The 23666-nt window shown below is 34.8% G+C and overlaps 1 protein-coding gene across 9 annotated transcripts in view; it reads left to right on the forward strand.

Annotated features, from left to right (window-relative positions):
• Positions 1-23666, forward strand: part of MON2 (MON2 homolog, regulator of endosome-to-Golgi trafficking) — a 103722-nt gene that overhangs the window by 17934 nt on the left and 62122 nt on the right. For 7 of the 9 annotated variants that reach the window (XM_070621920.1, XM_008522314.2, XM_008522315.2 and 4 more), the window contains exons 3-8: positions 5805-5932; positions 6932-7063; positions 10058-10187; positions 12106-12203; positions 13176-13301; positions 17813-18007. In XM_070621920.1, the coding sequence (XP_070478021.1) occupies positions 5846-5932; positions 6932-7063; positions 10058-10187; positions 12106-12203; positions 13176-13301; positions 17813-18007 (768 nt within the window). In that variant the 5' untranslated portion in view covers positions 5805-5845. Of the gene's footprint in view, positions 1-504; positions 2704-5804; positions 5933-6931; positions 7064-10057; positions 10188-12105; positions 12204-13175; positions 13302-17812; positions 18008-23666 lie in introns of those variants that run through there. The other 2 variants (XM_070621921.1, XM_070621923.1) reach the window with 1 other exon arrangement.

The following is a 23666-nucleotide window of genomic DNA, read 5'->3' on the forward strand; positions in this document are numbered from 1 at the left end:
ACATAAAGTTTTTCATTTACAGGCCAAATGCCGTAATCTTACACTTGACTACCATATATGACACATTGTTTTTATTATCCCAGCTTATAATATACTTGAAATTGATTAAGAAGGCTTGTGTTATCCAAAAATTACATAAACAGAGAATCTGTTTTTTGAATAAATATTTGAAACAAGAAAATCAATGAAGTTGTGATATCTTTTAAAATTGTATTTTTAACCCCTTCTCAAAACCATAACAGTTATACCTACCTATGGCTGCTTTCAGCTACTGTCAGTATACATACAGAATTTTTACATGGATAATTGTTATGTATGATTTGTGTCCTTTTCTCACATACTTTCCTTTATCTTTTTAATATCTACGTGGTCTTATTAAAAGGTCTCTAAGTAGCAACGAGTAAATATACTTTGGAATTTTTCTCAGACATTAAAATCTCGGGTTTCATTTAGTATATTCTATCTTATGAATACATATACTTCTGATATTTTACAAACATCTATAGAATATATCATACAACATAGTCTTAATAAGGAAATAATTATGTAAGCATCACTAGGGGAGATACAAAGATGGGTAATATAATTCACCTACAATCTGTGTTCACCTACAATCTGTACGGAAATACAAGAAATATACTTGAAAAGTATGTTTGTGCCATTCATTCTGTTTAGCTTACCTGCTCTTCCGTTTGCTTTTTGAAGTCCTTTGCTAGAAATTTTCCCTTGCAGATGACATACTCCCTGAAGTCAGGATCAATATCTTATTCTTCCTTATATTGCTAGTAGTTAGCATGTTGCATGGGAAATAGTCAGCCTTCATTAACTGCAGGCTAATAAGTGAGTCGCTCCAATATGCAAGTAAGTCTCTTAGTGTTGCCTCCAGTATGTTTCTCTGCCTCTCTTTAATTTAACATGTTATGATTATTTGAGTACATGAGTGTTGTCATATTTAGTTCACGTCAGCCAGATAACAGAGTAATGAAGGAGACAGACCCTAAACAGGGAATTCCACTACTGTATGGTAAGTGCCAGGGTGGAAGTATAGACAGGCTTGTTATGGGAACATGGAGAAGGCACCACACCCAGCCTGCAAATCTGAAGCTGAGACTTGAAGCTCAGAAAGGAGTTAGCCAGGCAAATAAGGTGTAGAAGCAGGAAAGTAAAGGAGATTACTTAATTACATGTGGTATAAAACAGCTTGGTCTATTTGGACACACTATCCAACTATTGCCTTTGTATAACGTTCTGAGCAACTTGATGGGAAGAGTTTGAATCAAGGAAGTGAGTGACACATTCATACTAATACTTTTATGTAAATTACTCTGACAGCCGTGTGGAAGATCTGTTTCAGTGTACTGTCGGTAAGGCAGAGGTCTGTTGGGAGGCACTTGCTGTAATCCAGGCTAGGAGATACAAGGCGATGTTCACAAGTTGACCGAGTGGGCTGGAGAGATCGTATAGTTTCTCTACTATATAGTATGTTCTTATTCTTTTTCCCTTGGATTTTTGTTTTTAATTTCTAAAATTTTAATTTGACTTGTATCCTGCCTTTTATTGTATCATAAATATTTTTCTTTGATGCCATCTTTTCTAATTTTTCAGTTGCTCTGTAATATTTCAGCAAGTGACTGAGTTTATTTAACCATTCCTTTATGTTAAACATGTTTCAGTATTTAGAATTATTTTTTTAAGATAAATTTCTAGAAATGAAGTTATTAAATCAAAGGGTAAGAACTTGTTCATGAAATTTGTCACTATACTGCTTTCTGAAAAGGTAAAAGTTTATGCCTTTGCCAATAATATGTGAGTGTATTTTTATAACATCCTTGCCAGATTATTATTTAAAAACATCTTTTTAGTAATTGAACAGGCAAATGACTTCTCATTTTAATTGACATTTCTTTTTAGTGTTGAACATTTTTCTCTGAATGTATTAAATTATTTCCTTTTTTATTTTACATTTTTTGTTTTTGTGTTTCCTTATCAAATTGTTTGAGCTATTTATTATAGAAAAATTAATTTCTCATCATGTTTATATCATATTTTCTGCCAGTCATTTACCTTTTAATTTTTTATCTAGACGCTTTTCATTTTTACATAATGTAATTTTTCTAATTTCTTTTGTTGCTCTCCAGTTAGGAAGCCCTCTTCTTCCACATATTTGATAGTCATTTTTATTTTCTGGTAGTTTTTCTGTGGTTTGATTTTTTTCTTAATAATATATGGGGTGATGTGAGGACCTAGATTTTTTTTTCTTTTGCCAAATTACTAACCAATTGTACAGCCGTCATTTGTTGAATAATCCTTCATTTTCCTAAAATGTACTTTTAATATGGAACTGCCATATTTTTATTTGTCCTCCCATTCTTGAATCATTTAAAATATTTTCAGATCTTTTGAACCATTAAAATTTTCTTAATGTGTTAGGAGTATCCTTCTTTCCCATAACTAGATTTTAAGGGTTTTGAGGATAGCAATTGTGTATACATCATATTTTATTTCTTTCACAAGAATTATAATTTGTTATTTAATGACCATTACAATTTATAATAAAACTTTTGCTCACCCCTATTAATATGATTCCTGGTGGGGTATCCTAGTTTAATTCTTTTTTTCCAGGATAAAAACTGCAATTATGCAGTGAAACTGCTCAAAGCAAGGAAACCCCTAGGATATGGGGACCTGCGGGACCTCTTCCAGGTGTGTGAAAGTGCGTCATTTGATCTCACAGTTATAACATTTGGAAATAAAATATATTCATCAAACACAGTGTTGTTCTTTTAAAGGAGTTATGCTTATTAAGGAACTTAGGTAGAAAATAAACTTTTTTTCTTACTCCTAAAACTCATCTTTATATTTTAATGGAAATTGAACTAGAGAGTTTTTGATTAAATGGAGTAGACCTTTTCCTCTTTTTTTCCTGGAATGACCAAAAAAAATGGTTAAAGCAAGATGTCTTTATATTGCTGTACAGTTTTTCCTTGATATGATTTCTAAAATCTAAACCCATAGGAAGATTTTTATGTAAAGCTACACTTTACTAGCATGGCATTAAAATTATTGTATATGAAGAGAGAGCAGCTATCTCAGTTAGAAGAGTGAGATTAATTTCTGCTTCCCAGGACCACCATCACTTATAAAGAAGGAAAATATCAGTAACTTCTTTTGTCTTATCATCTTTATCTTACTGCGTTGTGATCTAGATACAGTGGATATATTTTTTGTTTTTCGCGCTATGCTTCAAAAGACAGTAGATCAGTAGGTTTTATTTATTTTTTTTGTTGATCTTATATTCTGGATAACATAGAAACTTCCTTTTGACCGTTATATTCTCATATAAACTGGGAGGAAAAAAAGTGGGAAGGAGATGAGAGAGATGTTTGATTCTTTGGAGTTGCATTAAAATAAAGTTTTAAAAAATTGTTTTTATTACTACCTTATGTTTATCTCAGCTTGATAGATCTGAATAACTGTGACTGACATGTATACAACATTTCATTATAACTCACATTATTTTATTCATTCTAAGAGACACTGTTTTTTCACATTTGAATATTTCCCAAATTGATGTGCATCTTACAATTGATAGCATCTTAGAATCACTGTGGGCCGGGGAGTGTTGTAGCTGTCTTTTTTGGTGAGTGTGTGAATTTGTACATAGTAGCCCATATTATTATCACATCAGTTGAGTTACGTGCATTGTTGATATCACATAAGTTTAATTGCTATTTAAAATATCACGCTGGTTATTGTACAGAAACTTTCTGTTAACATCTTATGGTAAGGTCGAAAAGCACCAGCGTCAGAACGTGCATCCTGGGTGTCATTGGCTTAGAAGGTGATCTCGGAGGCCATGGTGAAGTACTCTTTGGAGGACTCAGGCCTCCCCAGTGCTCTGAATGGCCTAGAGGATGAAATTGTGAGGAAACCTTTTTTAAGTGATTAGAAAGCGTTGTATCATAGTTTAATTGGCACTGATTTTGTGTCTGTGTGATGTTAGGGGTGTGTTTAAAATCATTGTCATCAGAGATTCTATGAAAGTACGTTATTTTTCCTTCTATGAAGACAGAATCCTTTTCCTTCATTTATCGGATGATTTCAGGCAACCAGCTTTAAAGGCCAGGTCAGCGGTTCCTCTTAGATGCTTTTAACTCTTCTAACTTCCGTTTGCATCAAGTGCTGTTTAACCTTGAAGAGTGGCAGCATAATGTTCTGGGAAGAACAGTGAACCAGGAGTTAGAAGACGTTTTCAAATTCTGGCTTTACCACCGTCTTACTGTGTCACCTGGGCCACATCCTGCCCTGTAAACTCTATATGATTATGTAGATTATTATCTACATGATATACAAATGAGAAACATATGTTAATGTCATAAAAGTTACAAATGCAACTTGTTACTGTTGAAAACTTTTATATACCTGAACAACGTTTACTAATTAGGAATGTTCAGCACTATTAGAGGTAGCCTCACAATTCAGCAATTTGGCAGGAGTAGATATGGTAGGATATTTATTGCTTCAGAGTAGTATTTTTTGAGCTTTATTGTTATCTTTTAATCATTTATATCAATGTTTTGAGACATTGTTATCAGAAATTTATGTCTCTGGGTTTGAATCAAAACCTTTATGCACAAGAAAGCAAGGAAATAAGGCAAGGGAGCCCTTTTGGAAATGCTGTTCTTTGCCAGGCAGCTTTCTTGTGTCTTAGCTGCGCTGTCTGGAATGTATGCGGGTGGGCGGAGGGCGTCTGCAGAGCATGCCATAGGAGCCTGTAGTCTTCATTTACCATACCATGAGGGAGCTTTGGGAGAAGAAAGGTGGGGATTTAAATGACAAAACTGATGTTAACACTGGTTTTACACTTTTAATGGTGGTTCTGGATGACTTTCTCATAATTTCTTTTGAAAACCATGTTAAAACTCAGGTTTGTGTGTCTTTATTACAAGGCTTAACCTCAAAAAAATTAATGGAAGTAAAAAACATATTCCAAACACATAAATTTAATGTTCTCTTGACTCAAAATTCCATGTTACTTTTTCACATTTCCAGAGCATGACAAACCTGTCTTATTCATCTTTGTGTAACGATTCAGTGTGTATTGATTTAATTGTGTTTTGTAAATTTAATTATGTATAATTAGGTTTGTGCATTTTCTAACCTTTTACATTTTTTGTTGCCACTTCAAAACTTCTGAAAGAATTGGCTTGGTAAGAAGGAGTTAAATTAAGATTTGGAATTATACCACGTGCATTCAATTAATTTAAAGTAATGCTTCAGTAATAAGAGGAGTAGTATTGTTTTTAATGAGTTTATTTGATGAAGAAGAAATTAGGGCTATGTAAATTCAAGGCATATGATAAAATTCTAGGGAGTTTCTGAATATCGTTTGGAAGTGTCATGGGGATGACAGGTATACTATTTTTAATTACTTTTTCTGCTCTAGAGTATGAATTCTTATTCATGTTTTTCTTCTGCACTATTGAAGAAATAGAGTGCTTATCTGAGGCAGGAAAGAACTTCTGAGAAGTTGTCCGTAAGGAGTTTCTAGCAGAACATGGAGGAGAACCAAAGGACAGAGTGTCAGGAGAAAGGCATGGGAAAGCTGTAGTTAAGGGGTGTGGTTTAGATACAGAGGCTGTAGTGTCTATCCAAAGTATTTTAACTCTTAGTACTTTATTTTTACTTTGGTGTTTACGTAAAGTGGTTTTTATTAAGATTGTCATTACTGGTTATTATATAAAAAAAGTATTTGTATTTATGGATTAGATTTAATAATTATTTTCTATGTGTTCTAAATAAAGCATTGAAAGAGAACAGCTCAGAGGTTGTTCAGCCTTTTCTCATGGGTTGTGGCACCAAGGAACCGAAGATCACTCAGCTGTGTTTGGCCGCCATTCAGAGACTCATGTCACATGAAGTCGTATCTGAGGTAATGTGAAGATTTTATCTGAACCGTACACCTAAGAATCAAATCAGGACTTTTCAGAAGGGGAGAATGAAGCATACCTAATATTTAACGTAAACAGTTTTATGAATAGCAATGTGCTTGAAGGACATAGCTTAATTTTAAAAGATTAACAAATTGTCTTAATATTAAACACTCATAAATAATGAGTAAAAGTGAAATGTATTTTGTCAAGTCATTTGTAATCTAAGAAGTCACAGTTCAGTAACATAGATAATTTTAAGAACCAAGCAAATTTTCAGTATCATTGAAAAGAATATAATTCATAATTTTTTTTAAAAGGTAGGAGGGAAAATCATGACTGTTTCCTGGAGTGTCTGAAGTGATAATTTGTTGTTCATTAACCTAAGTGTATGGTTGATATCAACCTTATGATGGTAAAACAAGGAAAAACATTTCGTCACTATATCTGCATCCTGCTTTCAAATGTAATGCTGTTACCTTAAGTTTGTACTCCATAAGGTACTTTAATAGAAGGGGTAAATTCTTTTGCCTTTAGTATAACATTCTAAGCAATGTCAGATTTAATTGAGTTTGTCAATGTGTTATTAATCTGAGTTGCATTTTGTTTTTTCTATAACATTGTAGTTAGAATAATATATAAGAAACAGTAGCAGACTCATAGTTAATTTGCATATGTCCATATTCATAAATTTCCAAATGGAATATGCCCATATTATCGTAGAAGTGAGCTTAGATTTTGACTAGGTATTGCAGAACTGCATGCTGCTATTTACATATATTCAAATAGTATTTTTTAAAGAAATTTATTTTTTTGAGATGAAAATTAATTGGTTGAAAGTCTCAGATTGGTTGAGAAACATGTGTTTGGATGTATATAGAAACATGGGTTTCGTGATCAAGAAATTGTCTCCAGGTGAGAGAATATTTGTGCACCATTTCTTGTGTAGGTACCTAAACACCTCTGTTTTATTTGTTGACAATAATTTAATTATTTTACAGACTGCAGCTGGAAATATAATTAACATGCTTTGGCAGCTAATGGAAAATAGTCTAGAAGAACTTAAGTTGCTTCAAACGGTTCTTGTTCTTTTAACAACCAGTACAGTAGTTCATGATGAGGCACTCTCTAAGGTAGGAAACCTGTTTGTCAAAGTTCATAAGTGCTTGGAGACAGTATTTGAAAAAACTGGCTGAAGGAGAAAAGCTTGCTGCTGTTTGAACCGAAAGTAACTTCCCTGTAGCTATTGTGATAACGGACCTTGCACGTTAAAAGCCCTTGGTGCTTTATTTTCCCCACATTAAAGTCAAAGTCAGATTAGAGTGATGAAGCGAAGCCGCTTGGGTGTAGCTTGACAGGCTTAGTTATGAAAAGGAATTGGAAAAGGAAAAGTAGCAGAATAGGAGTAGAGGAAGAGGAATGTGAGAGAAATAAATGTGTGTTGAGTTAATCAGTGTTCTCCACAATTGCCTTGGGTATTGCCTGTAATAGCTCTCCCTTCCTCCCTTTTAAAAATAATTTCATGTGTATCTGATATGTAAGCCAGATAGTTTAAACCTGCCCCTCAGGTAGCTGGAACAGTGTCCTTTTGGTATTTATGCTAGGTAAGTCTGCATACCTGATAGCTATTTCTCATTTCTTCCTCATTCCCGCCCTCTTTGAGCATATAACAATTGTTTTATTATTCATTTCACTCTTTAAAAAAGTTTTTAAAATTATGAAATGTTTCTAAAGAACAGAAAGTACAAAGAGTAATATAAAGAACAGTCTTTAATTAATGGCTTATTGTTTAAGGAATTTATTGAATTTGCAGTAATAGTTGTATTATAATTTGCATGCCTTTAAGGATGGATGAGTTATAAAGTAGAAAAGCATACTATCACATAAAGCTGTGTACTATCGCTAGAAGGTGTATCTGTCTGTCTTTTCCAGTAAATACATTTGATGTTCTTAGGTCATAATGAGATTTTACTTAATTGCGAATAGCTTATCTTTTAGGCTCACACCTGCTTTATAAAATAGTTTATGTATTTTTATATTTATATTTTTTGTTGTATGGAGTTCCTCTTGGTTTCTAGCAATCAAGTTACTGTTCTGATGTATATATTTAAAACTTTATAAATGGTTATCGTTTGACCTACCAAAACAATAAAAAGTGATTATAGTTTCATAAATAAATGTAGGAGTTATTTTAGTATGTTGGTTAATTTGGCAATGTAATATTTTGAGATGAAAAATGAAGAATAAAGATAATACAAAATTGAGTTGTATGAAAGCTTTTACATAACAAGTTCCTCTCCTTTATGTTGAAATTTAAAGAGTAATAGTGGTATCAAAGGCTTAATTGTTTCCTTTAAAACTTTTTAAATATGATAAGGCATAGAATTTAAACTACCATTATGTTTTTCTCCAAGAAAGGCTTCTTTTAAAACTGTAAAACTTATAGAAGAATACATAGGAGAAAATCTTTGTGACTTTGGGGTAGGTGGAGATTTCTTAGTTGAGGCACAAAATCCATGAACCATGTAAGAAGCCACAGAATGCGGAAAATATTCACAAATATCTGACAAAGGACTTTTATCTAGAATTTATTAAAAAACTCTTACAATTCATTCGAAAGACAACTCAATAAAAAATGGACAAATGATTTCAACAGACACGTCACGAAATAAGATATTCAAATGGCTAATGAATTGCAGACAAAGTGGCGTAGCATCATTAGTCATCAGGGAAAAGCAAATTAAAACTATGAAGAGGTATCAATACATGTCCATTAGAATAGCTAAAATTAAAAAAGACTCACCATTTCAATGGCTGTTGAGGACATAGAATAGTTCTGAAATCATACATACTGCTGGCCCGAGCGTGAAATTGTAAAGCCAATTTGGAAAACTAGCAGTTTCTTCAGAGGTTTAACCTCGACCTACCATATGATCCAGCCATTTCACTTGTAAGTATTTATTTACCCAAGGTAAATGAAAATGCATGTCCTCACAGAGACTTGTGTATGAATGTTCGTAGCAGCTCCGAACTGCTGCTGTGAACATCCCAAAACTGGAAACAACCCAGCGTCTATCGGCAGGTAAATGGATAAGCAAAATGTGGTGTACCCATACCATGAATACCACTCAGAAATAAAAAAGTACAAACTACTGATACAAAGAACAACATGGATGAATTTCACAAATATTGCAAGTGAAAGAAACCAGACACAAAAGAGTACATACTGAATGATTCTATTTGTAGAAGATGCCAGCTAATCTGTAATGAAAAAAGCATATGGGTGGTTGCTGGGGGGCAAGGGAGGAGGGAAAAATAGACTGCAAAAGAGCACAAGGAAACTTAGTGTGATGGAATGTCTTGTATCTTGATGTGGCAGTGGATTTATGGGTGAATATTACTGTCAGAACTCATCAAATTACATACTTCAAAGGGATACGGTTTATTGTACGTGTATAAATTACACCTTACTAAAGTTGATTTAGAAAATATTTATTTATATGCTGAGCAGGTTTATATAGTCCTTCTCTTGATGATTAGTGATACAACAAACTTTGAGTACTTATTATTTGCAAAGCAAGTCATTCTGGGGAAATAAAAGCACAAACACATTATTATATACATGTTAAAAGAATCTTATTATGAAAGATGTATTTCACATTACCTTAGCTAATGTTTTTTTTTAAAGATTTTATTTACTTTTTTAATTTTCCCTTGCCCCCAAAGCCCCCCAGTACATAGCTGTATATTTTAGTTGCAGGTCCCTCTAGTTGTGTCATGTCGGATGCCCCCTCAGCATGGCTTGATGAGCGGTGCCAGGTCCTTGCCCAGGATCGGAACCTGCGAAACCCTGGGCCTCCGAGGTGGAGCCTGCGAACTTAACCACTCGGCCGCAGAGCTGGCCCCTACCTTAGCTAATCTTATGTGGCTCTGTATTTACTAAGTTTGAATTATTTCAGAATCCAAGGCTTTTTGTAGTTTTATTGTATAAAAGAGTGGGGCTCTTAGTATCTGTGATTGAAAGAGCCAAACATAAATTATTTAATTTTAGGTTACATCAGATAAAATAAAGATAATAGCCATGTTCTTAAGCCTTATTTCATAGCAAATGAAAATTGTTTTTTTAGGCAATTGTTCTTTGTTTTCGACTACACTTCACAAAAGATAATATTACAAACAATACAGCTGCTGCTACAGTGCGACAAGTTGTTACTGTTGTTTTTGAGAGGATGGTTGCTGAAGATGAACGACACAGAGGTAAAGTGATAAAAGTTGTCTCCTTCTGACACTAGGTAGTTCTTACATCCGTGATTTCTCTTTTACTGATTTCAGCCTTTGCTCTGTGAACTTAGGCTACCTAAAAACTAGACAGCGTTAAAAAATATATTTAACGTTATCATATTGATAATGGCAATTCAAAAAAATAAATCTCCCCAATTTTATTACCCTAAGAAGTCAACTCTTTATTTTCCATGTTTATTTCTAATATATGCACAATTTCATATTGAAGATGATAATTTCACATTTTAAACCAAATTGTATTATATGTATTTTTAGCCAAACATAACATTATATGAATTTTTCATGTTATTATTTCATTTTCATAATTTAAATTTTAATGGTTGCATTATATTGTGTGGCTATTCTATATTTAATGAACTAGTCTATTGGACACTTCCGCTGTGTTCAATATTTTAGTACTGTTTTGAGTGTCTTCCTACATGTATTTTTTCCATTTGAATTACTTCTTTTAGGGTAGATTCCCAAGGATGGGCTTCCCTCATGTGAGTTGTTTTCTGTGCCTATTAATATGTGTTAATCAAGAATATTTATATAATTTAAGATTCATATTTTCATCAAATACGTTTATTGTAATTTTTAAACATCTTTTTCTTTATGATTTAAAAAATTTCCCCAAAACTTAGAAACATGTCCTTTCAGAGAGCAGATATTGTTTATAAGTTTTATAATTTGCTAACTTTTAACTATAGAAATTACTTTTTTTTATTTATGCTTATTGAATGAAAAGTAAATTTTGCCTCATGATTAGTTGAAAAGATTATAACATGTTACCATTACAAACAGCCTGTCTTATGTAGTCAAGAAAGAAAAGATTAAACTACTTTTCCCCTTAGGTAGGTTTTCTTTTCCTAAACTCTTAATATGGTACCATCTTTCATTTTATTTGATGTTCTCTTGGTAATATTGGTAAAAAATGGCAATACTAGTAAGTAATGGTAATGTTGCCGCTCTAATAATTACTTCACTTTTCCTGAAATTAACCATTGGTCATATTTTTCATGTTCAGTTTCAGGGATTCTTAATCTGTTGGTTTATTAGAATATTTTCACTGACTTTGGTTTATTGATTTTTCTATATTTTTCCTAGTGGAAATGCAGGTGGAATTCTAGCAGTCTGAAATATTAAGGAATTAAACTTAATAGTATAAAACAGGGCAGTTATCTGGTTGGACTGTCTTATATATTCATAACCTCAACGTAATTCCTAGATTGGTAATTTTAGCTGTGTGTCTCTAAAGACTAATATTTGATTAAATACTTTCTAGTAAGGTGGAAAATACTTGGAATCTCTTTCTTTTCAAGTAGTCTTTGTCAACATTTATTCAAAGCAGCCTGTCATAATTTACAGAGAATATCTTTGTTGATATCTTTGTTGAGAATGATATGTATTCAGAGAAATGCTGAGTTGGGAAGCACCATTCTAGCTAACTCTTAGCTAGTCAATACCTATCATTGACATAGTAGTTGTGGTAGATGAAGCAGTTAATTCTGTTGAAGATGGTGAGATGATATAGGAATTAACCATATGATAAACTCACATATTTGATATTTAAAGGCGCATTCAAAGATCATGTGAGTTTCAAACCCATGAAATAAAGGGGCTGGACAATGGGAGGCTGGAAAAATCAAATGTATGGACAAAGATACTAAGCTTGTTAAAATGAATATACAATAGTAAAGAGTGATTTTTATGGCATTTTGTATAAAAAAAGATTCCCATTATATTCTTTGTTTTGGAGGCGTAGTTCTGAACTTTCAAATAAAGTTTTTAATTCTATAAACGAGTATTTATTTTAAACATGCCTTTTAAATAGTATATATGCTTTATTAATGGTCAGTACGAACTCCTAAAACCCACCTTATTTTGATTGCAGATATTGTAGAACAACCAGTACTGGTCCAAGCAAACAGTAACAGAAGATCTGTCAGCACTCTCAGACCTTGTGCTAAAGATGCATATATGCTTTTCCAGGTATTTCATTTGAGAAAAATAATGTTTATTATGGAATATAGTTTTGTGTAAATTTTTGATTTTGGCATTTTATGTCTGACTTAATTTTTTTATTGTGTCAGTTGTTTAAAATGTGTGAAAAGTAGTATTTTGAAAAAGTTTTAAAATGTTAGGATCTATAACTAATTAACATGATAAAATGTTATGTTTCACTTTAAGGAAATAAAGTTAATTAAACTCAGAAGTAGAAAATAGGTATAATAGGGATGAGTAGTTATACAAAATAAATTCCTTTAACAAAGAAAATTTAAACACTAAACCTCTGGTTTACTTAATATAATCTGATATACAAATATCTGATATTTGTATTACTTGTCATGAATAAATCTTTTTCTTTTTGCTGAGGAAGATTCACCCTGAGCTAACATCTCTTGTCGGTCTTCCTCTTTTTTTTTGGCTTGAGGAAGATTAGCCCTGAGCTAACATCTGTGCCAGTCTTCCTCTATTTTATATGTGAGGTGCCGCCACAGCATGGCCAACCAGTGGTACAGGTCCACACCTGGGATTCGAACTTGTGAACCAGGGCCACCAAAGCAGAGCACCCCGAATTTAACCACTATGTCATGTGGCTGGCCCCAAATAAATCTTTTAAGTAAAATAAGATTCATCTGCACTAAAAACTTTTATTAATTTTGATTAAAGGTTTATTTTAAATGGTTTCTCATTAAAAGAATGTTAGATTAATCATTTATCTGTGCACTCTATGTATTGTCAATAGTTGTATGAGTCTTTATAGTTTACTTAAATAATCAAACATACAATTTGTCAAAATTTGAACTATCAATGCTTAGTTTCTGAGGATTGAAAACAGCCATATAAGAAAAGAGTATTTTAAAAAATTTTATGAACTTTGAGTTTTGAAAAGCGCATTTCATTCCAACATGTGAATAGTTTACTTATTTTTTATTTATTGTTTGACTTATATTTTCCCAGGACCTTTGTCAGTTGGTTAATGCTGATGCTCCTTACTGGCTAGTGGGTATGACAGAAATGACTCGAACATTTGGCCTCGAGTTACTTGAGTCAGTCCTGAATGATTTTCCACAAGTCTTTTTACAAGTAAGCCATTTGTAGTATTTTACAACAAAATTAATCTTTAATTTTTTCACAGCTATTTTTTAAGAAAGCAACACACATTTTTTTCCATATGAAAAGATGCAAAGAATTACAGCCTGAGACTTTAGGCATATAACAGTTAAACGTTATCTTGCATTTTTGTAGTATCCCAGCGTTCTGCAAGTTGAACATTAAAGGGAATCCCTAGAGACTTGCTGCAGGCATTTTCCAGTCTGTGGGTGCATGAGGGAAATACGGTGTGTGAGCTTTTTGTGATATTTAAAAGCTTAAAGAAATAGTTAATAATTTTTACTTGTTTATATGTAGCTGTGTGCTTTTGGATAATTTAATTGGAAAAAAGAAGTAGTAAATGCCTAATAAATTTAACATGTAATACAAAATTTTTCAAAACAGAAAGTTAATAGGGAAAAAAGTAAGAAAGAATTTAAGGTTTTCATTTTGCTATAAGCAGCAAAAGTCCAAAATTGATTCAGTGATTTACATAGGTTCTTTAGTTATTAGCAGATCTTGAACTAGAATTTAGATCTGTTAACTACTAACCTAATCTAGCTCCTTCACCTACCAAGCTGCCTCCCTAAGTCGTCTTTTCTATCCTTCCTCTTGCCTACAAAATGTGTGAATCAAGTGCCACGTTAGAGCAAGATCCTTGAGCCTAGGAGTTGAGACTGAAATTATTTTTATATGCTTCATAAGTTTTGGTGTTCATTAGGCAACTGTTAAATGCTTTTGGTGATAATAAACAATATTAACCTTTCTTGATGATTCTCTTCCTTGTACTTTAATAGGATAAGAAGTATTTAAATATAACTTGTCTAATGGTCTTGTATAAAATGATAGTCATAGTAGCTACCACTTTTTGACTGCCTACTACGTGCTATGATTGTGCCAAATTCCTTGCATTTCACATTCTCTTTAGTCTTCACAAATGCCTGAGAAGTACCACTGATTCCTACTGTACACAGGAGGAAGCTAAGACTTTCAGAGTGTTAGGCAATTTGTCCAAGGTTTCATGGTTTGTAAATGGCACAGTTGGGATTTGAACCCATGTTGATCCAGATTTCAAATTATTTTCTCTCCTTATCTACTCCTTTTCATTCACACCCACACCCCAACCATCACCTTCAGAATATATCCAGGATCTGTTCACTTCGTACCACTCGTACCACAGTGATCCTAATCCAGGGCACCATCACCTGTTCCCTGAGTTACTGCATTCCCTTCCTACTGGTCTCCTTGCATCTATACCCGCCATATCCTCTTACAGTTGCTTGTCACACCACATTCAGAGTGGCCTTTTAAAACAAGTCAGACCTTTTCAGTCTTTTGTAAAAGTGCTTCACTAGATGTCCTCTTTGTCCAGAGTCAAAGATGAAGTCCTCGTTACGATCTTTGGCACGTTTCATGATCTGGTCCCCAGTACTCCCTTATCTTGTCTCTTTTCACTCTTCCCCTTGCTCTCAGTCTTTAGTCATGCTGTCCTTCTTTGCTGTTCTTTAAATGACCCCTGCTTCTGGCCTTTGTGCTTACTGTCTCCTGGGCCTAGAATGCTTTTCTCCCCTATAGCTCTCTCTCTTACTCCTTTGAGGTCTTTGCTCCATGATCACCTTATCAGACAACCTTCCCCAACCACTTTGTTTAAAAGGGCAGCTTCTTCACGCCAGCACCCTTACCTCTCCTGCCCCTCTTTGTCTTTCTAGTGCTTATTATCTCCTGACACACAGAAAAGTAAGCTCTATGAGGCGGGAACTTTGTTCACTTGTGCAGGTGCCTGCTGCATGTAGTGCCTGCCATGTGGCAGGGGTTCGATAAGTAATGAATGAATGAACTGGTAAATCATTTTGAATTAGAAATTTCTATAGTTTGGATTGCGTTTTCTGATTTTGTAGGAAAAGATTTGAAAAATGTTTTCCAGATTTATTGAACCCACAAAATTTCTACTCTACTTTATTTTTCCTGCTGTAATACAGAGGGAAAAAAATAATTATTCTGTGTAAGATCTTAGAATTCACTCTTACAACATTTCTTTGGGAGATAAATATTTGTTTTCTTTTACTCATTATTCACTCAGTCAAGCACAATTTACCCATCACTTAACAGTGTGCTGATCTTTGTGTTCAGTGCCAAGGATACAGAAGTTAAATTAGACTGATAAAATTCCTGCCCTTATGGCACTTAGACGTCTAATGGGAAGAGAAATATTAACTGAATAATAAGATGTGATGAGTGCTGGGAAGGAAAAATATAAAAAATGGCTATGGAAATGAATAACATAGGTTCCAAACCTGGTGGAGAGTTGGTGATGAATCAAGGGTATGAAGCTTCTACCTGAAGGAGGAAGCGTAGGTAATTGAGAGAATAGATAGAATAGTAAAAGACTACTCTAGAGCAGTGACTGTGGGAAAGGTTCTGTTTTCTCATCTAGAAAATAAACTCTATGATATAGGGCAGGCACAAAATTGTGCCTGACCCTGAATCTCTTTCTCTAGCACAGTGTCTGGTACATATTAAGCGGTCAGTGAGTAACTGCTGAATAAATTAATGAAATGTTGCAGTAAGTGAGGGAAAAGGCATTCTTTTTGCCTTCTTCAAAATAAAATCAGCAAGTTATATGACTTATTATACATTATTAATCAAAGATGACTTTGAGCTTTGAGTAGTGAACTACTTGCTAAAATGGAATACTCTATGGGCAGAATTTTTATTATGAAGGATAGATTATTCAGTTTTGAACATACTCATTTTGAGGTATCTGAGTACATGCAAAATGTTAGTTGAATTTATGCATCTTGAGCTCAGAAGTAAGGTTTTAAGCTGAAGTTATAAATTTAAACGTCACTGGCATATAGTTGCTAATTGAAGATATGGGAGTGAATGAGATTACCTATGGGGCTAGCATAGCGCAGGAAGCAGGGCCTGGTACTCTGGAGCTCTGAGGAACCTCAGCATTAAACAGGTGAGCATGAAAGGATGAGCATACAAAAGAGACTAAGAACCTGAGGCCAGAAAGACAGGAATGAATGAGAGAGAGTGTGACATAATAAAAGACGAAAGCAAAGAAAGCTTCAGGATGAGCCAAGTACTTCAAAGAGACTGGTAAGATGACACCTGAAAGGCAGTGTTTGCTTCATCCCCAGAGATGATGCTGAGTGGAACGAGAGGCGTTTCAGGGGAGTTTGGGTGTTTGGTGGTGATTGTGGAGGAAACCTAATTGTAGTCAATTGAGTTTTAAGGGGGGAAAAGTGAACAGATAAATTTTTAAGAGTTGCTGTAATATTAATAAGTTAACCAATGCATAAAATTATTTAGTAAAGTATGAAAATGAACTTAAATGTGCTTTTCATGTTGGCAGTCAAAGAATCTGTCATTATGAGAGTAGAATTTCAAATCACTTAACTTTTAAGATCCCATTATTGAGGGAAAGAATTAAAAAGTGCATTAGAATGCATGTAAAAGTCTGGAAGGATATACGTTCAGAGTTAACAGCGACACCAGTTTATCTCCAGGAGGTGAGATTAGGCAAGGATTTTTTTTTTAGCTTTTCACTTTTCTGCATTTTCTTTTTTTTCTCTGATGAATCTGATTTTTTAAAAGATACATTTAAAAATTTTTGTGATTCTGAGATGTAAACTGCTCTGTGTATTATTTTTCCGTTTCTGTAAGATTAAAGGATTAGATTAGGTGGTTTTTATGATTTTATGATAAAATTTTATGATTTTGTGATTCTTTCTTTGTTCTCAGCCTCAGTGAAATTTGGATGATATATTTGAGGTTAGATAATAAATGTAGTCTGGGCCTTATACTGTCAGTAAAATGAGACTACTTTGGCTAATATAGGGAGAATTAAAAGGTTAAGGAAGGTTTTCTGCATAATATACCATGACTGTAAGTAACATTTGAAAGTTCCTTGTGAGGTTCCTCAGACTTTAAAATAATGATGCTTAATCATTGTGCTTTTTATCAGCTCACTGTGTTTTGTTCAAGCAATCTAAGTAGAACAAAATAGTGTTAATTTTTAAATCTTCTATGTATGAATGGGATTTTTATCTTTGCAAAATAAAATTAGTGAATTATATAATTATCATATTTTATAAATCAAGTTTTCTCTCCTAAGCTGCCTATTTTAATTGCTTTATCTGTTTAAATTTATCTATTTTCTTTCTTCTCTTCTTTGTGTTTTTAATTGCTAGTGTCCTACTAAAATTAAAATTCCTAGTAATAAGCATCACTTAATTCTAATACTGTTAAATGTTCCTTTTTAATTTAGGTTCTTTTTAAAACTTCTTGAAATATTGATTATCATTTTGATCTTTCTCAAAGAACAATACTAATTTCAGGATTGTGTGAACTGTAAAATAATAAACTGTATAAACTTATAATAAAGCTGAATTATCCATACTGATTATTAAGAAGTTTTATTTACTAGTGAGACTGTGTTTTATAAGCATTAAGTACAAACTAAGTTAATTCTTGTTTTTTTTTGTCTTCGTAAATAGCACCAGGAGTTTAGTTTCCTCCTCAAAGAAAGGGTATGTCCTCTGGTGATAAAGCTCTTTTCTCCAAATATAAAGTTCAGACAAGGTTCCAGCGCTTCATCTTCTCCAGCACCTGTAGAAAAACCGTATTTTCCTATCTGCATGCGTTTGCTGAGAGTAGTATCGGTTCTGATTAAGCAATTTTACAGTCTTTTGGTAAGTGCGACTTTTCATACATGTTGTGTGTGTAGTTGCATCAGTGCTGATTTTAGAAGATGATTTAGTACAGTGTATTTAGCTTTTTCACTTCTGTTCAGCAGACTTGCGTTTTTGAGTACCTATAGGTATTCTCCCAGGTACTCTAAAGGTTCATTCTGTCCTTTCGTGAGTCTTTCTTTGTTTAAAGAGTATTTTTAATGTGTGTCCAGGAGAGTCATGGCCTGTTCCCTGAAGGCAGCATAAGATCTGTGGCTTGGGAGTTTAGCTTTTTAGCTAATTAACTTATTTGAGGGATAATTAAAATTACAGTATCTTCAATTTATTCTGTTTTTATTTATACTATCTCATGTATTTTACAGATTAAAGCAAAGAAGTTAAAGATTTGGTAAACTCTAGGATTAGAAATCAATTATGTTGACTTCCAGTTCAATATTATATCTATTGCATAAATTAATAGATGCAGAATATGTTGTGATTTTCCCAATCATAATTCTATCAATGTAATGGTTTACTCTTAAACATTCTAATAATATTTTTGAGAGAAAATGGTATATTATGTTTCTTTTTAATTTTGTGTTGTCAAATTCAGCATTGTATAATTGTTTAGCATTTACATCCTTAATTTAATTAACAAAAATAATTGGTTATTGATCACCTGCTGTGAGCAGTCAGTTTGATAAATATTAGAGATAGCCAACAGCCTCACAAACTAATAGTGTAGATAGTTTATACTAAATTCTATGGAGAGCTTTTTAAAATAAAGTTTTTTTCTAGGTTTATGATACACTTGTCATAGATTTTCTTTTCATATTCAAATCCATTTTTGCAAAATAAATTCAGAAATAATCTTTCTAAGCACTTTGGTTATAATTATTTCCAGCCGTACAAGATATATCTGTAATACACATTGATGTATTTAATATATTCCTTAGAAATACCCATAGGACATCAAATTATTTCAGGATGTGTTGCTATTTAGGGATACTGTAAGCTATCAGAGTTTGGTGCCAAAGGTTTGAGTCTTTTGGTATGCCCATAATTGTTGGCTTGGATTTTTTTGTACTACCATAATTAATAATATGTAAATAAACATTAAGGTACATAAGTTTGTGAACTAACTTTAGTTCATAGCTCCGTCTTTCTCTGTAAGGATTAACTTATTTTAAAATTGTAATCAGTGTTTCCTGCAACATATGAGGTATTTGATATAATTTCCAATAATTATATTTAATTGTTAAACCAAGACTTTGTTGTCTTATTATATACAGTTAAAATGGGGAAAATTATGTGAGTCTTTACATTGATTAACTTTTAGGAGTTTTGAAAGGTCAGTTGGCATTTGCTGAAAATAAATGAAAAGTAGCTTAATTTCTCCAAAGATGGAAAGCTTTTACAAGTAAGCTGTTAACATTTTCTGTATTGTATTTATTTATAGTCTGTTCCAATCCTCAAAGAAACTTTAAAAAAATGTAAACAAGAGTGACATCAAGAAGATGGTGGAATAGGAAGTTCCAGGCCTTCCATCCCCCATGAAGACACTGACTTAATAACAATATACAGACCAAATTGCCTTTGTGAGAATTCAGAAACTAGTCAAGAGGTTACTGCACCCAGACAAGTGCACGGCCAGGAAGAGGTTCATTAGAGTGGATAGGAAAGCCCGTTGCACTCACCTGCCTTACCTCATCCCACTCCCTGCACGGCATAGCATGTGTGATTGGGAGAAGATGCCCAACTTGTGGCTTTTCTTCATGTGGGAAGGAGGAGTGAAAGATACATCCACCATTCTGACTTTTCAGGGTACTGCCCAAGGGACTGGTTTCTGTCTTGCGTAACTCTTGGGGCACTGACAGGAAAGGCGGCTGCATACTTGGATGCCTGGGGGCCTGCTGAGAACAAAGGCCTTGCTACACCACCAGAGAGATTGCAGTACCACAGACAGATACTAGGGGGAGCTTCTGAACAGAAACAGGCAGAGCTCTTCAGCGGGGAAATCACACACACAAGCCCAGAGAAGAAACATTGACAGGAAAGGTTTGAGAGGTCCCCAAAATCTGTAGCTAGGCGGATTGGTAAAGATCTTTCCCTGTACAAAACCAGTCCATGAAGACCGAAAGAGTTGGCTGTTTTTTCAGATGCCCAGATTTCAACAAAAAGTAACAAGGCATATGAAGAAATGAAACAGGGAAACATGACCAAGTCAATGGAACAAAATAAATCTCCAGAAACTGACCCTAAAGAAATAGAGATCAATGAGTTACCTGACAAAGAATTAAAAATAACCATCCTAAAGATGTTCAGTGAGCTATAAGAGAACACAGACAACTAAACAAAATCAGGAAAATGGTTTATGAATAAAATGAGGGTGTCAACAAAGAGATAGAAAGTATAAAAAAGAGCCAAACAAATTCTGGAGCTGAAGAGTACAATAACTGAAATGAAAACTTCACTGGAGGGGATCAAGAACAAACTGGATCAAGCAGAAAAAAGAATCAGTGAACTTGAAGACAAGTCCTGTGAAATTATCAAGTCAGAGGAGCAAAAATAAGAGAATAAAGAGACCCTGAGGGACTTAAGGGATGTCATCAAGCAGAGCAATATATGCGTGTCTATGAAAAATGCACAGTTTTCCTTTCAAACTTACAATACTTCTGCCAGCAGTTTTTCCCCACACTGACCAAATTCTCTGACTGCTGAATGTCCAAATTTCAATTCAGTTCTGACACTAACCAGAGTTAGTGCAGACCCCATGGGTTAAGGGCACAGTCCCTCAAGACTGCTCCCCATTTCAGATGCCAATCACAAGTAGTGGGTCCCAGGTTACTCACAACTTCTGTCTAACTTGGCTATAAATTGGAGGTTCCCAGGACTCCCTCCTTGGGTATGATAATTGGCTAGAGTGGTTCACAGAACTAAGGAAGATAGTGTACTAGTATTGCTGATTATTACAAGTATATTTTAAAGGATACCAATGAACAAGCAGATGAAGAGATACATGGGACAAGGTCTGGAATGGTCCAAAGATCAGGAGCTGCTATCCCCAAGGTGGGGTGTGCCACTCTCCTGGCATGTAGATGTGCTCACCAACCTGCAAGCTCTATGAATTCTGTACCTTTGGGATTCCTATGGAGGTTTCATCATGTAGGCATGATAGGTTATTAACTCAGTTTCCAGCCTCTGTCCCTTCTCCAAGGAACAGGGGAGGGGCTGAAAGTACCAAGCTTCTAATCATGGCCTGGTCTTTCTGGGAACCAGCCCCTATCTTGGAGCTCACTGCAATTGCCTCTTTAAAACAAAAGATGCTCCTGTCATCCAGGAACTTCCATTAGGAGCTCTGTGTCAGATGCTCTTATCACTCAGGAAATTACAGAGTTTTTAAGAGATCTGTGTCAGGAACCAGGGTCAAAGATCAAATATTAGAACAAAACTTGCGGGGCTGGCCCGGTGGCGCAGCGGTTAAGTTCGCACATTCCGCTTCTCAGCTGCCTGGGGTTCGCCGGTTTGGATCCTGGGTGCGGACATGGCACTGCCTGGCATGCCATGCTGGGGTAGGCGTCCTACATATAAAGTAGAGGAAGATGGGCACGCATGTTAGCTCAGGGCCAAGCTTCCTCAGCAAAAAGAGGAGGACTAGCAGTAGTTAGCTCAGGGCTAATCTTCCTCAAAATAAAAAGAAAATTAGAACAAAACTTGCTTCTAGAATCCCTGCTTACAAGGGTTTTAGGAGCTCTGTATTGGGCACTGGAGGCAGAGACCAAAATATGTATGTTTCTTACTATTTCACAGTGCACTTTCAGAATCTCAGAGAAGGAGATCAGAGAAGGAGAGAAAAGGGCAGAGAGCATGTTTGAAGAAGTGACAGCTACAAATGTCCCAAATTTGAAGAAGGAAATGGGCATGCAAATTCATGAAGCTCAAAGAATAGCAACTAGGATTAATCCGAAGAGACCTACTTCAAGACACATTATAATCAAGATGTCAAAAGTCACAGAGAGAGAATCTTAAAGCCGCAAAAGAAAAGCAACTCGTCAGGTGTAAGGGAACTCTGATAAGATTGTCAGCAGATTTTTCAGCAGAAACCTTGCAGACCAGAAGGGAATGGGATGATGTATTGAAAGCACTGAAAGGAAAAAAACCCTGCCAACCAGGAATACCATATCAGCAAAACTTTCCTTCAAAAGTGAAGGAGGGCTGGCCCAGTGGCATAGTGGTTAAGTTCATGCGCTCTGCGTTGGCAGCCTGGGGTTCCCAGATTCAGATCCTGGGTGCAGATGTACATGCTGCTCATCAAGCCATGCTGTGGCGGTCTCCCACATACAAAATAGATGAAGATTGGCACAGATGTTAGCACAGGGCCAGTCTTCCTCAAGCAGAAAGAGGAAGATTGGCAACAGTTGTTCACTCAGGGCCAACTTCCTCACCAAAAACAAGATAACTAGATAAACAAGAGCTGGAAAAGTTTATTTCCTGTGACTTGGCCAAAATATACCAGTTGCCTACTTATTCCCTAAATATTTTCAGAGTTGTTTTAGGAGGGCTTCTGCCTGTTTTCTCTCTAAAATGCTGGTTTAACTACATTAAATTAAGATAAGGCTATACAAAGAGAAGGCATTCCTCCTTTTTCTTTTCACATCCACTAGTTAGTCATGGAGAACCAAGTCTTTCTTCTCTTCTCCACAATAATGCAGCATGCTTGCATCTTCATCGTCATAAAGGCAGAATTCACATTTTGTTTGTGACCCCAAACCAAGAAATACCAGCTTAACTTTTATTTTTGTAAAACTTGATGCTGAATTGTGTCTCCTCAAAATTCATACGTTGAAGCGTCAACCCCCAAGACGATGGTATTTGGAGATGGGACCTCTGGGAGGTAATTAGGTTTAGATGAGGTCATGAGACTAGGGCCCTCATGATGGAATTAGTGACCTTGAAAGAAGAGACACGGAGAGCTTAGTCTCTCTGCCCTGTGAGAACATGGTGATAAGGCAGCTGTCTGTAAGGCAGGAAAAGAGCTCTCACTAGAACCCAGCCATGTTGGTGCCCTGATCTTGGGCTTCCAGCCTCCAGAATTGTGAGGAATAAATTTGTTATTTAAGCCACCCAGTCTATGGCATTTTGTTATGGCAGCCCGAGCAGACAGACTCAGTTTCCATCCACCACTTCCAGTATCTAGCACTTTATTCAGTGACTTTTTCAGAGATACAGATACCTTATTCCTCAGTAATTTCAGTTTTGGGTAAAATTGCTGTTACTGAGTGCATGTATTCTGGACACCGTACAAAGTGCTTTACATCTATTAATTCATTTAGACTTTACTACAACCCTATTGTAAAGCAGGCATTTGTATTTCTCTTTTACAGCTGAGAAAATGAGGCTCAGGATATTTATGTAATTTGCTGGAGACCATACGGTTTATAAGCTGCAGAGCTGGGGTGTTAACTAATTCTTTTAGACCCCCAAAACTACGCTCTTACCCCCTGCATTTTACTACTTCACTTTCACTTTCTTTTCTTTTTCTTTCTTTTTCTTTTTTTTTTTTTTTGAGGAAGATTGGCTCTGAGCTAACATCTGTTGCCAATCTTCCTCTTTTTTTTTTCTTCCCAAAGCCCCAGTACCTAGTTGTAGGTCCTTCTAGTTCTTCTATGTGGGATGCTGC

Source organism: Equus przewalskii, chromosome 5 (assembly GCF_037783145.1).
Source record: "Equus przewalskii isolate Varuska chromosome 5, EquPr2, whole genome shotgun sequence".
Lineage (NCBI taxonomy): Eukaryota > Metazoa > Chordata > Mammalia > Perissodactyla > Equidae > Equus > Equus przewalskii.